This window comes from Notolepis coatsorum (genome assembly GCF_963971535.1).
Source record: "Notolepis coatsorum genome assembly, chromosome: 3".
NCBI classification, from domain to species: Eukaryota; Metazoa; Chordata; class Actinopteri; order Aulopiformes; family Paralepididae; genus Notolepis; species Notolepis coatsorum.
Window position 1 is genome coordinate 214,137,377 of NC_140167.1, and position 19,169 is coordinate 214,156,545.

The 19,169-nt window shown below is 40.9% G+C and overlaps 1 protein-coding gene across 1 annotated transcript in view; it reads right to left on the reverse strand.

The window, feature by feature from the left end:
* The window catches only part of bco1 (beta-carotene oxygenase 1), a gene marked incomplete at both ends in the record, with an annotated part of 375,342 nt that extends 356,481 nt beyond the window's left edge, over positions 1-18,861 (reverse strand). Inside the window, 4 exon segments of the mRNA XM_084309454.1 lie at positions 6,716-6,863; positions 12,180-12,309; positions 14,810-14,938; positions 18,798-18,861. Coding sequence (XP_084165580.1) covers positions 6,716-6,863; positions 12,180-12,309; positions 14,810-14,938; positions 18,798-18,861 — 471 coding nt within the window.
* Between the last annotated feature and the right edge of the window lie 308 nt (positions 18,862-19,169).

Consider the following 19,169-nt stretch of genomic DNA (forward strand, 5'->3'; position numbering starts at 1 on the left):
AGACAGAATACACATTACTAGCAGAGATACAGAAGACACATTACTAGCAGAGAGACAGAAGACACATTACTAGCAGAGAGACATAATACACACTACTAGCAGAGAGAGAGACATAAGATACATTACTAGCAGAGAGAGACAGAAGACACATTACTAGCAGATAGAGAAACAGAAGATACATTACTAGCAGAGAGAGACAGAAGACACATTACTAGCAGAGAGAGACATAAGACACATTACTAGCAGAGATAGACAGAAGACACATTACCAGATGATAGACAGAAGACACATTACTAGCAGAAAGAGACAGAAAACACATTACTAGCAGAGAGAGACAGAAGACACATTACTAGCTGAGAGACAGAAGACACATTACTAGCAGAGAGAGACAGAAGACACATTACTAGCAGAGAGAGATATAAGACACATTACTAGCAGAGAGAGAGACAGAAGACACATTACTAGCTGAGAGAGACAGAAGACACATTACTAGCAGAGAGAGACAGAAGACACACTACTAGCAGAGAGACAGAATACACATTACTAGCAGAGAGAGAGAGAGAGAGAGAAGACACATTACTAGCTGAGAGAGACAGAAGACACATTACTAGCAGAGAGAGACAGAAGACACATTACTAGCAGAGAGACAGAAGACACATTACTAGCAGAGAGACAGAAGACACATTACTAGCAGAGAGAGACAGAAGACACATTACTAGCAGAGAGAGACAGAAGACACATTACTAGCAGAGAGAGACAGAAGACACACTACTAGCAGAGAGAGAGACAGACAACACATTACTAGCAGAGAGACAGAAGACACATTACTAGCAGAGAGAGACAGAAGACACATTACTAGCAGAGAGAGACAGAAGACACATTACTAGCAGAGAGAGACAGAAGACACATTACTAGCAGAGAGAGAGAAGACACATTACTAGCAGAGAGACAGAATACACATTACTAGCAGAGAGAGACAGAATACACATTACTAGCAGAGAGACAGAAGACACATTACTAGCAGAGAGAGACAGAAGACACATTACTAGCAGAGAGACAGAAGACACATTACTAGCAGAGAGACAGAAGACACATTACTAGCAGAGAGACAGAAGACACATTACTAGCAGAGAGACAGAAGACACATTACTAGCAGAGAGACAGAAGACACATTACTAGCAGAGAGAGACAGAAGACACATTACTAGCAGAGAGAGACAGAATACACATTACTAGCAGAGAGACAAAAGACACATTACTAGCAGAGAGAGACATAAGACACATTACTAGCAGAGAGAGACAGAAGACACATTACTAGCTGAGAGAGACATAATACACATTACTAGCAGAGAGAGACAGAAGACACATTACTAGCAGAGAGAGACAGAAGACACATTACTAGCAGAGAGAGACAGAAGACACATTACTAGCAGAGAGAGACATAAGACACATTACTAGATGAGAGACAGAAGACACATTACTAGCAGAAAGAGACAGAAAACACATTACTAGCAGAGAGAGACAGAAGACACATTACTAGCTGAGAGACAGAAGACACATTACTAGCAGAAAGAGACAGAAGACACATTACTAGCAGAGAGAGACAGAAGACACATTACTAGCAGAGAGAGATACAGAAGACACATTACTAGCTGAGAGAGACAGAAGACACATTACTAGCAGAGAGAGACAGAAGACACACTACTAGCAGAGAGACAGAAGACACATTACTAGCAGAGAGAGAGACAGAAGACACATTACTAGCAGAGAGAGAGAGACAGAAGACACATTACTAGCTGAGAGAGACAGAATACACATTACTAGCAGAGAGAGACAGAAGACACATTACTAGCAGAGAGACAGAAGACACATTACTAGCAGAGAGACAGAAGACACATTACTAGCAGAGAGAGACAGAAGACACATTACTAGCAGAGAGAGACAGAAGACACATTACTACAGAGAGAGAGACAGAAGACACATTACTAGCAGAGAGAGACAGAAGACACATTACTAGCAGAGAGATAGACAGAAGACACATTACTAGCAGAGAGAGACAGAAGACACATTACTAGCAGAGAGAGACAGAAGACACATTACTAGCAGAGAGACAGAAGACACATTACTAGCAGAGAGAGACAGAAGACACATTACTAGCAGAGAGAGACAGAAGACACATTACTAGCAGAGAGAGACAGAAGACACACTACTAGCAGAGATAGAGACAGACAACACATTACTAGCAGAGAGACAGAAGACACATTACTAGCAGAGAGAGACAGAAGACACATTACTAGCAGAGAGAGACATAAGTCACATTACTAGCAGAGAGAGACAGAAGACACATTACTAGCAGAGAGAGAGAAGACACATTACTAGCAGAGAGACAGAATACACATTACTAGCAGAGAGACAGAAGACACATTACTAGCAGAGAGACAGAAGACACATTACTAGCAGAGAGACAGAAGACACATTACTAGCAGAGAGACAGAAGACACATTACTAGCAGAGAGAGACAGAAGACACATTACTAGCAGAGAGACAGAAGACACATTACTAGCAGATAGAGACAGAAGACACATTACTAGCAGAGAGTGACAGAAGACATATTACTAGCAGAGAGAGACAGAAGACACATTACTAGCAGAGAGAGAAGACACATTACTAGCAGATAGACAGAATACACATTACTAGCAGAGATACAGAAGACACATTACTAGCAGAGAGACAGAAGACACATTACTAGCAGATAGAGACAGAAGACACATTACTAGCAGAGAGAGACAGAAGACATATTACTAGCAGAGAGAGACAGAAGACACATTACTAGCAGAGAGAGAAGACACATTACTAGCAGAGAGACAGAATACACATTACTAGCAGAGAGACATAATACACACTACTAGCAGAGAGAGACAGAAGACACATTACTAGCTGAGAGACAGAATACACATTACTAGCAGAGAGAGAGACAGAAGATACATTACTAGCAGAGAGAGACAGAAGACACATTACTAGCAGATAGAGAAACAGAAGATACATTACTAGCAGAGAGAGACAGAAGACACATTACTAGCAGAGAAAGACATAAGACACATTACTAGCAGAGAGAGACAGAAGACACATTACTAGCTGAGAGAGACAGAAGACACACTACTAGCAGAGAGAGAGAGAGACAGAAGACACATTACTAGCAGAGAGAGACAGAAGACACACTACTAGCAGATAGAGAGACAGAAGACACATTACTAGCAGAGAGACAGAAGACACATTACTAGCAGATAGAGACAGAAGACACATTACTAGCAGAGAGAGACAGAAGACATATTACTAGCAGAGAGAGACAGAAGACACATTACTAGCAGAGAGAGAAGACACATTACTAGCAGAGAGACAGAATACACATTACTAGCAGAGATACAGAAGACACATTACTAGCAGAGAGACAGAAGACACATTACTAGCAGAGAGACATAATACACACTACTAGCAGAGAGAGAGACATAAGATACATTACTAGCAGAGAGAGACAGAAGACACATTACTAGCAGATAGAGAAACAGAAGATACATTACTAGCAGAGAGAGACAGAAGACACATTACTAGCAGAGAGAGACATAAGACACATTACTAGCAGAGATAGACAGAAGACACATTACCAGATGATAGACAGAAGACACATTACTAGCAGAAAGAGACAGAAAACACATTACTAGCAGAGAGAGACAGAAGACACATTACTAGCTGAGAGACAGAAGACACATTACTAGCAGAGAGAGACAGAAGACACATTACTAGCAGAGAGAGATATAAGACACATTACTAGCAGAGAGAGAGACAGAAGACACATTACTAACTGAGAGAGACAGAAGACACATTACTAGCAGAGAGAGACAGAAGACACACTACTAGCAGAGAGACAGAATACACATTACTAGCAGAGAGAGAGAGAGAGAAGACACATTACTAGCTGAGAGAGACAGAAGACACATTACTAGCAGAGAGAGACAGAAGACACATTACTAGCAGAGAGACAGAAGACACATTACTAGCAGAGAGACAGAAGACACATTACTAGCAGAGAGAGACAGAAGACACATTACTAGCAGAGAGAGACAGAAGACACATTACTAGCAGAGAGAGACAGAAGACACACTACTAGCAGAGAGAGAGACAGACAACACATTACTAGCAGAGAGACAGAAGACACATTACTAGCAGAGAGAGACAGAAGACACATTACTAGCAGAGAGAGACAGAAGACACATTACTAGCAGAGAGAGACAGAAGACACATTACTAGCAGAGAGAGAGAAGACACATTACTAGCAGAGAGACAGAATACACATTACTAGCAGAGAGACAGAAGACACATTACTAGCAGAGAGACAGAAGACACATTACTAGCAGAGAGACAGAAGACACATTACTAGCAGAGAGACAGAAGACACATTACTAGCAGAGAGAGACAGAAGACACATTACTAGCAGAGAGAGAGAAGACACATTACTAGCAGAGAGACAGAAGACACATTACTAGCAGAGAGAGACAGAAGACACATTACTAGCAGAGAGACAGAAGACACATTACTAGCAGAGAGACAGAAGACACATTACTAGCAGAGAGAGACAGAAGACACATTACTAGCAGAGAGAGACATAAGACACATTACTAGCAGAGATAGACAGAAGACACATTACTAGCAGAGAGACAGTAGACACATTACCAGATGATAGACAGAAGACACATTACTAGCAGAAAGAGACAGAAGACACATTACTAGCTGAGATACAGAAGACACATTACTAGCAGAGAGAGACAGAAGACACATTACTAGCAGAGAGAGATAGAAGACACATTACTAGCAGAGAGAGAGACAGAAGACACATTACTAGCTGAGAGAGACAGAAGACACATTACTAGCAGAGAGAGACAGAAGACACACTACTAGCAGAGAGAGAGACAGAATACACATTACTAGCAGAGAGAGAGAGAGACAGAAGACACATTACTAGCTGATAGAGACAGAAGACACGTTACTAGCAGAGAGACAGAAAACACATTACTAGCAGAGAGAGACATAAGACACACTACTAGCTGAGAGAGACAGAAGACACATTACTAGCAGAGAGAGACAGAAGACACATTACTAGCAGAGAGAGACAGGAGACACATTACTAGCAGAGAGAGACAGAAGACACATTACAAGCAGAGAGAGACAGAAGACACATTACTAGCAGAGAGAGACAGAAGACACATTACTAGCTGAGAGAGACAGAAGACACATTACTAGCAGAGAGAGACAGAAGACACATTACTAGCAGAGAGAGACAGAAGACACATTACTAGCAGAGAGAGACAGGAGACACATTACTAGCAGAGAGAGACAGAAGACACATTACAAGCAGAGAGAGACAGAAGACACATTACTAGCAGAGAGAGACAGAAGACACATTACTAGCTGAGAGAGACAGAAGACACATTACTAGCAGAGAGAGACAGAAGACACATTACTAGCAGAGAGAGACAGAAGACACATTACTAGCAGAGAGACAGAAGACACATTACTAGCAGAGAGAGACAGAAGTCACATTACTAGCTGAGAGACAGAAGACACATTACTAGCAGAGAGACAGAAGACACATTATTAGCAGAGATAGACAGAAGACACATTACTAGCAGAGATAGACAGAATACACATTACTAGCAGAGAGAGACAGAAGACACATTACTAGCAGAGAGACAGAAGACTCATTACTAGCAGAGAGACAGAAGACACATTACTAGCAGAGAGACAGAAGACACATTACTAGCAGAGAGAGACAGAAGACACATTACTAGCAGAGAGAGACAGAAGACACATTACTAGCAGAGAGAGACAGAATACACACTACTAGCAGAGAGAGACAGAAGACACATTACTAGCTGAGAGAGACAGAAGACACATTACTAGCTGAGAGAGACAGAAGACACATTACTAGCAGAGAGAGACAGAATACACATTACTAGCAGAGAGAGACAGAAGACACATTACTAGCAGAGAGAGACAGAAGACACATTACTAACTGAGAGAGACAGAAGACACATTACTAGCAGAGAGAGACAGAAGACACATTACTAGCAGAGAGAGACAGAAGACACATTACTAGCAGAGAGAGACAGAAGACACACTACTAGCCAATAGGGTCCAGCTGCAGCGCCGGAGAATCCTCTCACTGGGCAAGCCTGTGGCAGCCACAGAGGGCGCGCACGGATGTACGTCTGGCATAAAGTACGAACCTACTTTCTATAGAAGCAGCTCGGAGGTGCGCTGTTGTAAGTGAGCGTGTGTTATTTGATTGATTTATTGATTGATTGATTTATTGATTGATTGATTTATTGATTGATTGATTGATTGATTGATTGATTGATTGATTGATTGATTGATTGATTGAAAATTGTATTAATGTCCGCCTTGTTTCGAACTGGTTATGCTTAGGCCCTCTTTCGAAGTCGCCCTCTTTCGAAGTCGGTTATGCTTAGAGTTTGGAATCAGGGCTGGTGGTCTATCGCCCTGCTCTAAAGATAAACTCTAAGCATAACCGACTTCGAAAGAGGGCCTAAGCATCTCTGTGGCTGCCACAGGCTTGCCCCTTGAGAGGATTCTCCGCGGCTACAGCTGGACCCTACTCCTACTAGCAGAGAGAGACAGAAGGCAGAAAACACACACATTACCTTGTCCTGAGTTTCCAGGGTCACAGGATCAATTTTCCGGATGTAGTTAGTTTCTGAGGTTGCAAAATACTCGCTACCATATCTGATGATGTTGTTCCCACAGTTGTCTGTGAAGTCTGGCACGGCATGGCTGAGAAAGGTGATCACCCTGGACAAAGAAATGTTGGTAAACACTGTGTACTTGTAAGATGAAAGATCAATCTATATGAAATACATTACCTGTGTTTTTGTCCCTGAGAAATTGGCTCCAGCCTTCGGTTAGCTATAGTGCAAGTCACTATTTGTATGATTGGGGGTGTGCAAGTGCAAGTCAATGGGGGAGCCTGTCTATGTTCCCCGGGTCCTATGTTCCCCGGGTCCTATGTTCCCCGATTGATTGATTGATTGATTGATTGATTGATTGATTGATTGATTGATTGATTGATTGATTGATTGATTGATTGATTGATTGATTGATTGATTGAAAATTTTAGACCACCAGCCCTGATTCCAAACTCTAACCTTAACCAACTTCGAAAGAGGGCCTAAGCTTAACCAGTTCGAAACAAGGCAGACATTAATAATTAATAAAATTACAATTTTCAATCAATTAATCAATCAAATGGGGAACATAGGACCCGGGGATGATCCTGTCAATGGGGTCTAGAACAATTTTTTTCAAAATCACATGCAGACCAATTCCATTTACTTCTACTGTATAATCATATAATCATAAATAATGTTAGGAATACATGATAGGACATTCACACACCATGTGTCACAAAGGGGGTTGTGGAATAGGACCCAACTGAAGGACAGAGGAGAGGGAGAGGGTTAGGGTTAGGTTGTGGAATAGGACCCAACTGAAGGACGGAGGAGAGGGAGAGGGTTAGGGTTAGGGTTAGGTTGTGGAATAGGACCCAACTGAAGGATGGAGGAGAGGGAGAGGGTTAGGGTTAGGTTGTGGAATAGGACCCAACTGAAGGACAGAGGAGAGGGTTAGGGTTAGGGTTAGGTTGTGGAATAGGACCCAACTGAAGGACGGAGGAGAGGGAGAGGGTTAGGGTTAGGGTTAGGTTGTGGAATAGGACCCAACTGAAGGATGGAGGAGAGGGAGAGGGTTAGGGTTAGGTTGTGGAATAGGACCCAACTGAAGGACGGAGGAGAGGGAGAGTAGAACCCAACACACTGGGTGTCTTTAATGTGGACAACAAGCAGGAACAAACATAGAAGATGATGACTGTCTAGCTGACAAACCAAAACAAATAGCTGACACAGAAAACAGGAACAAACATGAGGAATAACAACTTACAGCAAACACTTGAAGTTGAATCTGAAATACTATAACATAGAACACTAAATACCAGAACAAGGACTGAACAGATCAACAGAGACTGAAATACACAGAGGGTAATTAACCCTAACCCTAACAAGACACACCTGGGCTGATTATACATACAAGAGACAGCTGGGCTGATTACATACAAGAGACAGCTGGGAGGGGAAACAGACTACAAAGGACTACAGGATCTAAAAGAACAATGGCACACAACATGGAACACAATACACAACACTGGAGAAAAGATTACAAGGACTAAGACTACATAAAAACATAATACATGGAACAGCTGAACAAAACTGTGAATGTAAATGGGAGCGAGAGAGATAGAGAAAAGGAGAGAGGGAGAACAGACAGAGAACAGAAAGAACACAGAGGCAGAAAGAGTGGGGGAATCAATGGACCTCATTCACAAACATTGTCTTAAGATTTCTCCTACGACAACCTCCTTTGAAGGTCGTAAGAGAAAGCCAATGACAATTACCTCCGGATTCACCATAGCTTAAACCCTGCGAACCCTGAATGATCGTACGTCACTCACTCACAAACTGGGGAGTGCGTCCCCGTTTACTTCATTTGCATACAGACACACCCCTCCAGCTCATTATAATGCGAGGGCCGTGCTCAAAACAAGGGTCAGCATTGCCCTTGTTTGACGGATCAAAATTAGATTAGATTCAAATGTATTGTTATCAATTTCCTCCAACTAAACAGCAAAAAAACCAAGGCACTTCTCATTGGCACCCCTCACCAGGTTCAGTCTTCATCCATATCCCATCTCACCTTTGACGGCCAGGTCATCCCCCTCTCCCCCTCAGTCACAAATCTGGGGGTTCGATTTGACTCCCACCTGACCTTCAACATCCACATAAAACACCTCTGCAAGACCTCATTCTATCACCTAAAAAATATATCCAAACTCCGTCCCACTTTAACCCTGTCAGACGCAGAGAAGCTTGTCCATGCCTTTGTCTCCTCAAGACTGGACTACTGTAACGGACTCTTCATCGGGATTCCTGGCAAGAGCATCCAAAAGCGGCAATACATCCAGAACAGCGCTGCCAGGATCCTGATGAGAGTCCGTAAACACGAGCACATAACCCCCATCCTCCACTCACTACACTGGCTCCCTGTCTCATCCCGGATCAACTACAAAATCCTGATGCTCACCCATAACTGCATAAACGGACACGCACCCCTCTACCTTCAGGAACTCATCATATCCTCCACCCGGACCCTCAGATCTGCAGGTAGCCTGCTCCTCCGGGTCCCCAGTACCAGGCTCTGCACCCTGGGGGACCCTCAGATCTGCAGGTAGCCTGCTCCTCCGGGTCCCCAGTACCAGGCTCTGCACCCTGGGGAACCCTCAGATCTGCAGGTAGCCTGCTCCTCCGGGTCCCCAGTACCCGGCTCTGCACCATGGGTGACCGAGCCTTCTGCACGGCTGCACCACGCCTGTGGAACAGCCTCCCCATCCAGCTGAGGGCACCACAGAGCCTGGACTCTTTTAAAGCAGGCCTAAAAACTGTTTCAAAAGGCCTTTGATTGCTAACTTTTTATAAAAAAAAAATTCTTGTGATTTAATTTTTTTCTTGTGCTGTTGTCTTTAATTTTCTGTTTATACTATGTTTTTAACTATGTTTTCTTTTTATTAAATTTGTATTCTGTATTTAATTTTTTATTAATAATTGTTTTATTTTTTTAACTATGTTTTAACCCTGTAGCACTTTGGGATCCTAGTGAACGAAAAGTGCAATACCAATACAATTTATTATTATTATTATTATTATTATTATTATTATTATTATTATTATTATTATTATTATTATTATTATTATTATTATTATTATTATTATTATTATTATTATTATTATTATTATTATTATTATTATTATTATTATTATTATTATTATTATTATTATTATTATTATTATTATTATTATTATTATTATTATTATTATTATTATTATCATACAGCACACTATACCTATAGTAGAATATTAATATTCATACAGTATGCGCGCAGATACGCTATAGTCTACCTGCGTAATGAATGAACAGTAGGCTTATATTATTATAATGACTTGTTTTATTAGGAGACTGCAGATACTGCACTGCCCTATAGTAGTCATACTGTAGTTCTACTACAGTACAGTACAGTACGAGAGGCCACAGCGAGAAGGAATGAACCGGGGTTCACAATCGTGGCGCCCAGCACGTCACGGGACTCAAACAACGAGGCATCGCCCGATGGCCGGCGAGCTAGCCAGCGAGCTAGCCAGCGAGCTAACATGGCTAAAAACACTGGACAAAGGCGGCGAGCTAATGCGGCTAACAACACTGGACATAGGAGCCCATCCGCCCCCTCCCCACCTACCACCACCCGGTCAACCAGACACCACAGAACGGAACACAGACATTCGACACCTTGAACTCTACGACATAAACCAGATAACAAACACAAATGGACTCCAAATATTCCACCTTAACACAAACAGCCTGAGACCCAAACTGGCTGAAATCAGACAATTGTTTATGAACGGTAAGGCAAACATATTGTGCTTCTCAGAAACCAAACTTGATGCATCTGTACAGGACCCAGAGATAGAAATCGAAAACTATTCAATAGTCAGGAAGGATAGGAATCAGTATGGATGTGGTGTCTATAATCTATACCAAATTCATTAACCGTACTGACCTGAACCATGACGAAATTGAAACTGTATGGGTTGAAATCTTGTTCGAAAGGGCAAAATCCATACTAGTAGGCACAATCTATAGACCGCCAGAACAGAGTGGCTTCTATGACACACTTGATGGGTGTTTAACTGGGGTGGAAGGTGTAGAAAAGATTCTTATTGAGGACTGGAACACGGATATGCTACGTAAAGAAGCACCCGTCTTCAAGGCCTTCAGTAGGTTTTGTGATCTGCACAGTTTCAGCCAGCTAATCACCCAACCCACAAGGGTATGTGACTCAACTCAAACTACCATTGATCTCATTCTGACCTCTGACAAGTCCATGATCTCCAACGAAGGGGTGATAGCATGCAGGTTAAGTGATCATTATATGATATTCTGTACCGGCAAAAAGCTAAAACAAAAGGCAGGCTGTCACAAAACACGCACATCTAGGGACCTCAAAACCCACTCTCTTTTCTATTTATTATTATTTTTTTTATTAGGTTTTTGGTAGATTTGTATTGTTTTTACTACCGGGCAGTCCGGTAGAGAGATAGAGAGAGAAAGGAAGAACGGGAGACAGAGTGGGGGAAGACAAAGGACGCCAGGTCCAGGAATCGAACCCGGGTCAGCCGCTTCGCGACGCAGCACGTTACATGGTTCGCCACTTGGGCACCTCTCTAGAGAGGCCTTTAACCTAGAACTGGAGAGCCTGGACTGGTCAGATGAGCTCAGTGGTACACTAGTTGAAGAAACATGGCTTGGATTCAAAACCAAATTCACAACAATACTTAACAACATGGCCCCCCTAAGAACCACCAGGGTTAAAAAAAATGACAAAACTGAGGAAAACTAAAACAAACCCTGTGAAATTACTCAAAAACCAACTAGGCTGCAGCAAAAAACTAAAAACCAGGTTTACAAACATAAACATAAAGACAGAAAACACTCTCATAACAGACAAGCTGGATGTGGCCATCAATAATCTTTTGGGGGAAAAGCATGGGGGACCCTGATGTAAACAAGACGAAAGTCTTTCTCTGGTCTGCATCCCCTTAACAATTGTGTGTATTGAGCCGTACTGTATTGTACCCATTCTGCAATCTGTTAATACAATTTTCAATCAATCAATCAATCAATCAATCAATCAATCAATCAATCAATCAACCAATCAATCAATCAATCAATCAATCAATCAAGCACCTTTCTAAAATCTCTGTGGATGTATTATTTTAAAGATAAGATAAGATATTCCTTTATTGATCCCCTTTGGGCGTCATAGCAGCATGGGAGGCAATACAATTAGATCTGCATATATAAATATTTACAGTGTAAACAAAGGTGCAGATGAAGGTCTGTAAGCCCCATCGATTATAATATACATTATAACCTTTGTCTGATTAGTGATCAATATGGCAGACAACTGAATACTCACTCATTCTGAATAAAATCAAACAGGCTTACTTGGCAATGAAGTTTTTTGCAGGATCTGGATAGGCCATGGTTCCCATTTCAGACACAACTATTCTGTTGGCTGCTATGTTACTTTTGTAGCTGTCACTTTGTAAATATCTGCTCCTGTAGACGACCTCTCCTGGAATAAGGAATGAGCCTTTAGTATTAACATGAGATGAACAGGACACTTAACACAATCACAACTCCAGATGGTTACATGTCTTCACCACAAACACACACACACAGGCACACATTGATACAATTGGCTGAAAACCAGTATTAGTAGTAGTTAGTAATAACACTAATGTCCCTTGATTTCAGTGAGGATGGAATACTAACATGCCAGTTCAGCAGTGATGCAAAAGATGGAAAACTTTTAACTCTAGCAGATGATTACAATAACACCTGAAGATATATTTAACATATTTTTTACCTAATCATTTTTCTAAATGATATGATTTTGTTAAATACCCTATTTTCCTATAACTTGCATCAATCAGGTACGACTATAATCTATACTATGAATTTCAATCAATGAAGATTGATTATTATTATCTTATTATATTTCACAAATAATAAGGTGTTAAACTGTGTTTAGGTGGTTTACCCTCCACTACATCCATACATGTCAGGTCAACAAAGTGACAAGCTTTCAACATGTCAAGATCTTTCCCTTTAACCTCTGACCTCTGACATAAGCATTGGACGGCCCGACGGCAGGCCGTCACTCACTCGTGCGCACATTGCGGCACTCTGCCCTTGTCTGTGGGCTCCGGGCTGCATTTTGACGATCATCCAATACATTGTTGGAAAGTTGAATTTGCCGCCTTTTGATCGTCACCCCACTCAACCTAATGCTTCCAATCTTGAGTTAGAAGACTAAACATCCGGCGAGCGTCATTCGGACAAGTGACCATGTCCTGTTTGCCCCTGTCCTGAGCGGACCAATGACCCATACGGTGAAAATTATTGACCGCCTTTGTAGCCAAGGAGCGTCTGCTCCGACAGCGATCCCAGACGAGCACAGAGAGTGGGGGAAGGTGACACAAGAAGATGAAGAAGTCCATTGTTTTCACAAGACCCTCTGAATGAATGGGAGCGGATGGCCATTTTTGATAATGTTGCCACATTTTTACCGGTACGGGTACACACATTACAAACAGGTTTGTTTTCCTTGTGATTTTTATAAACTTTGGACCTTTACTACATAAGACTTCAGGCTATGGAACCGTTATGTTTTCCAGCTCCTACCTCTCAGATGGAACAAAAAAAAAACATCTGGCAACAAGTAAACAGAAATGTGAGTACACAAAACGTTTTCTTCTGTGTTCAAACCTCTGTAACCCTATTTCATTTGCACTGAAAGTGATTTTTCTTTATTGAGTAAGATACTTCAGAATGGTACCTTTCAAAATAGACCAGACTCATGCATATGCTATGGGTATAAAGTATAATAAATCGCAAAGTACTTTGTGTATGCAATCGTAAAAGAAAGAGAAAATAGCCCCATTTTTGGCCGATGCTTAACCCCTTAACAGAAAATGCCTGTCGATTGCATACCCAAAGTAATTTGCGATTTATTAGACTTTATACTTATAGCACATGCTGTAATCTTTCTTACACAATAAAGAAAAATCACTTGAGTGCTAATGTAATAGAGAAACAGAGGTTTGAACACACTGAAATAAGATATTCCTTTTTTTTATATCTTTACATTTGTGTTGACTTGTTGCCAGATGCCTGTTTTTGGGTGAGAGGTAGGAGCTGGAAAACACAACAGTTCCATAGCCTGAAGTCTTATAGTCATACAGATTCAAAGTTTATAAAATTCCCATAGAACATGAGTGTTTTACAAAGGTTTTTGTAATGTGTGTACCGCAATAATTCATGTAATTCATTAATTGATTATCCAAAATGGCCATCCGCTGCCATTCATTCGGACGCGCGAGTCAAAACAAAGAACTTGTTGGTCTTCTTCTGCCCCTTTCTCGTTGCAATCAGCGCTCACTTCGGAGCAGACGCTCCTTGGCTACAATGCTGGTCAATAATTTTCGCCATCAGCAGTGACTGGTCAGTTCAGGCCCCGGCCTAACCGGACGTGGTCACTCGTCTGAACGGCTTGTCAAATGACGCTTGTCGGATATTTGGTCTTAAAACTCGACTGGAAGCACGCAATAGGTCGAGTGTGATGGTGGCAAATTCAACTTTGCAACAATGTATTGGTCGCACAGGGAAAAATGCAGCCCGGAGCCGGCAAATGAGAGCCAAGTGGTTAAAGGAACACCTTACTGTCTTATCCAGAGTCAGATAAGAAAATAGATACCAGTTTCTTGGCCTAGCTTAGCACAAATTAATGGAAGCCGATACGGACACCAGATAGCTGTTGGCCAAAAACACCTCTCGCAGAGTTTAAAGCTAGGCTATTGATCCGTATCAGCTTCCATTCATTTGTGCTAAGCTAGGCTAGTTTGCACCTGGATAGCTTTCTAATGAATGGAAGGGGAAACTGGTATATATCTTCTTGTCTGACTCTGGAGAAGACAGTAAGCACATTTCCCATAATGTTAACATGTTCTCATAAGTGAATTTGCACAAATGTAACATGAAAGCTATCAGAGCCGTCCGTCACGCAGGCCTACCGTCGTTGAACGTGAAGCTATGCAGGAGGGCCATGCCGTCGAACCAGTGGCTGTAGGTTGTATCCCCGATTGAGAACATGCCAGGACCGTTACGTAACAGTGTTCCTCTCAGCCAGCCTGGCAGGTTACCTGAAGCAGGAGAAAACTCTGCTAACAGCCAGATGCTCCAGATCTTTTGTAAACATGTAAATCTTAGTATTAAGCTAGCCCTATAAACCTGTATATAACCCATAACTCTGCATCTACAATAATGCAGTATACACCGTATATATATATTTATTCTTACTGTGTACATAGATATCCACATCTGTCTGTACATGCCTGTATATAATCCTTTGTACGTATCTGTAGATACTATATCTATATCTGTACATATCCCTTACCTACTCTTACTAGTTACGCTGCTGCCCAGTATGACTTACTACCGTAGTAAACATAGCATAGCTTTGAGTGTCTAGAAAAGCGCTATATAAATGTAATGAATTATTATTATTATTATTATTATTAGTATGCATCTCAACACTCTTCACTTGTTACCTTACGACCATGGAGCATTGAGATTCATTACTGGTTGTAAGCCCCTCACACATCATTGTACCCTCTCACTTCTAGGTTGGACATCTGTACACTTGCATAGGACTCTCCACTGGTACTGCTTCCTCTATAAACCTCTCCTCGGTCTGTTCCCCTAGCTCTTACTGCTTCCTCTATAAACCTCTCCTCTGTCTGTTCCCCTCTTACTGCTTCATCTATAAACCTCTCCTTGATCTGTTCCCTTCTTACTCGTCGTCCCTCATGGTGCAGAAACAGAGTCGTTTTGGCCTGCATGGTACAGAGAGATCTTTTAACTCTCTCTGTACCATTTGCCCCCGCACGGAACTCTGAAAAACTGCCTTTTCCTATTCTGCCCCATCTACGTGGAACTTATTGCAAAAGGAACTGAGGCTCCGGAACCTAATTCCCATTGGGATTTTTTTATTCGTATACGCAATATTGAGAGGGCATCAATGGGGGCCTGTTCTTGTTCTTGCTCTTAATTAAATGTATCTAGATTTTAGCCTCTCTTATATCTTTTGTTGAGTTACTTGTCTTGTATTTGCCTGGAACTTGTATGTATGTATGTATGTATGTATGTATGTATGTATGTATGTATGTATGTATGTATGTATGTATGTATGTATGTATGTATGTATGTATGTATGTATGTATGTATGTATGTATGTATGTATGTATGTATGTACAGTATGTATGTATGTATGTATGTATGTATGTATGTATGTATGTATGTATGTATGTATGTATGTATGTATGTATGTATGTATGTATGTATGTATGTATGTATGTATGTATGTATGTATGTATGTATGTATGTATGTATGTATGTATGTATGTATGTATGCATGTATTCTTGGAAATGAGACTGTCTCAATGTGATTTTACCGGTATAAATAAAGGTTTAAAATTAAATAGTGTCTTTATACCTGTATCACTGTACATATTAATACTACAACTCTGTACATACATCTGATTAGCACTATTACTCAGTAGTACTAATTTGTATATTTTACATCAAGTTTAATCACCTGAATGAATGAATGACTGAATGAATGAATGAATGAATGAATGAATGAATGACTTTATTTGACAATATAAAAAATAAACATGTGACAGAAGAGCACAGTCGGGATATACTGCCAAGGATGAAACACAAAAAAGCTCAGAGCTTATTTCCATTGTGGTCCTTGTAGGGGGGTGGGGGAATGTGATGCTTAAAACATGCATCATACAAAACGTGACATCACAACACATCAAATATACCATTTAACATTTATATACATACAGACTCATACAACATGCAAGGGTGCCTTAAGCTAAGTGTCTAGGTATAGTCCCTTTTGAGCCATGTCTTCAGGCTGGACTTGAATCTAACGGCACTGTCTATGGTTTTCAGTTCACTGGGCAGACTATTCCAATAGACAGCTGCTGAATATAAAAATGACTCCTTCCCCATACAGCTCCTGAATCTGACTGGCACAAAGTCAGTTGAGCTGTGCCTTGTTTGGTAAGCATGGGTGTCTCTGATTCGGTTGAAGTAGTTGTTAAAGTACACTGGCACTACCCCATGCACTATTCTGTGAACTAGGCACATCCCTATCTGGTTTACTCTGTCTTCCACCTTAAGCCATCTCATGACCTCAAAGTGAGATGGGTCAAGGTGGGTTTGAGCAGGTAGCCTTAGTATTACCCTGATTAGCTTGTTTTGTGATGTCTGTAGTTTTATTTTCTGACTTTTGGGGGCACTGTTGTACTATTACTATTGCACTTTACTATTACATTTGCACTCTGGTTGGATGCCAAACCTCTTTTCGTTGCACTGTACTTATACTGTATGATGACAATAAATGTGAATAGAATCTAGTGTCTAATCTACGTTTAACGTCTGAATCTAATCTAGTGGCTAACCTACCTTTAATGACTGAATCTAATCTAGTGGCAAATTTACCTTTAACACTTGAATCTAATCTAGTGTCTAACCTACCTTTAACATCTGAATCGAATCTAGTGTCTAACCTACCTTTAACATCTGAATATAATCTAGTGGCTAACCTACCTTTAACATCTGAATCGAATCTAGTGGCTAACCTACCTAGCCTACCTTTAACATCTGAATCTAATCTAGTGGCTAGCCTACCTTTAACGTCTAAATATAATCTAGTGGCTAGCCTACCTTTAACGTCTGAATATAATCTAGTGGCTAGTCTACCTTTAACGTCTGAATATAATCTAGTGGCTAGCCTACCTTTAACGTCTGAATATAATCTAGTGGCTAGCCTACCTTTAACATCTGAATCGAATCTAGTGTCTAACCTACCTTTAACATCTGAATATAATCTAGTGGCTAACCTACCTTTAACATCTGAATCTAATCTAGTGGCTAGCCTACCTTTAACGTCTAAATATAATCTAGTGGCTAGCCTACCTTTAACGTCTGAATATAATCTAGTGGCTAGCCTACCTTTAACATCTGAATATAATCTAGTGGCTAGCCTGCCTTTAACGTCTGAATATAATCTAGTGGCTAGCCTACCTTTAACGTCTGAATATAATCTATTGGCTAGCCTACCTTTAACGTCTGAATATAATCTAGTGGCTAGCCTACCTTTAACATCTGAATATAATCTAGTGGCTAGCCTACCTTTAACGTCTGAATATAATCTAGTGGCTAGCCTACCTTTAACGTCTGAATATAATCTAGTGGCTAGCCTACCTTTAGCGTCTGAATATAATCTAGTGGCTAGCCTACCTTTAACGTCTGAATATAATCTAGTGGCTAGCCTACCTTTAACATCTGAATATAATCTATTGGCTAGCCTACCTTTAACGTCTGAATATAATCTAGTGGCTAGCCTACCTTTAACATCTGAATATAATCTAGTGTCTAACCTACCTTTAACATCTGAATATAATCTAGTGGCTAGCCTACCTTTAACGTCTGAATATAATCTATTGGCTAGCCTACCTTTAACGTCTGAATATAATCTAGTGGCTAGCCTACCTTTAACATCTGAATATAATCTAGTGTCTAACCTACCTTTACCGTCTGAATATAATCTAGTGTCTAACCTACCTTTAACATCTGAATATAATCTAGTGGCTAGCCTACCTTTAACGTCTGAATATAATCTAGTGGCTAGCCTACCTTTAACATCTGAATATAATCTAGTGTCTAACCTACCTTTAACGTCTGAATATAATCTAGTGGCTAGCCTACCTTTAACGTCTGAATATAATCTAGTGGCTAGCCTACCTTTAACGTCTGAATATAATCTAGTGGCTAGCCTACCTTTAACGTCTGAATATAATCTAGTGGCTAGCCTACCTTTAACGTCTAAATATAATCTAGTGGCTAGCCTACCTTTAACGTCTAAATATAATCTAGTGGCTAGCCTACCTTTAACGTCTGAATATAATCTAGTGGCTAGCCTACCTTTAACGTCTGCCTTGTATGGCTCCAGCCTCTCCTCCTTGTTTTTGGAGTATTCGTAGGTCATTCTTGCTCAGTTGCAGAGAAGTAATTGACTAAGACACCTGTGGTCCTCTACATATATAACATGTAACACGCTCGGAGGGGTTGGTCAAGACGTCTTATCTTATCGCTCTTTGTGTCTTGATGTCATTGAGAGCAGTCGCTCCTCATAGCTGAGATCCGGCAAATGACGACACTGATAGGCGTCATACTCTAACTCGTTTTATTTGAAAAAAGAAAGAAAACAAAGATTGTGATTAGGCACGATTAGATCATTTAGGCCCAATTGGTCTTTTGAGGAAAAACGAAATGTTTGAGAAAAACACACAAGGC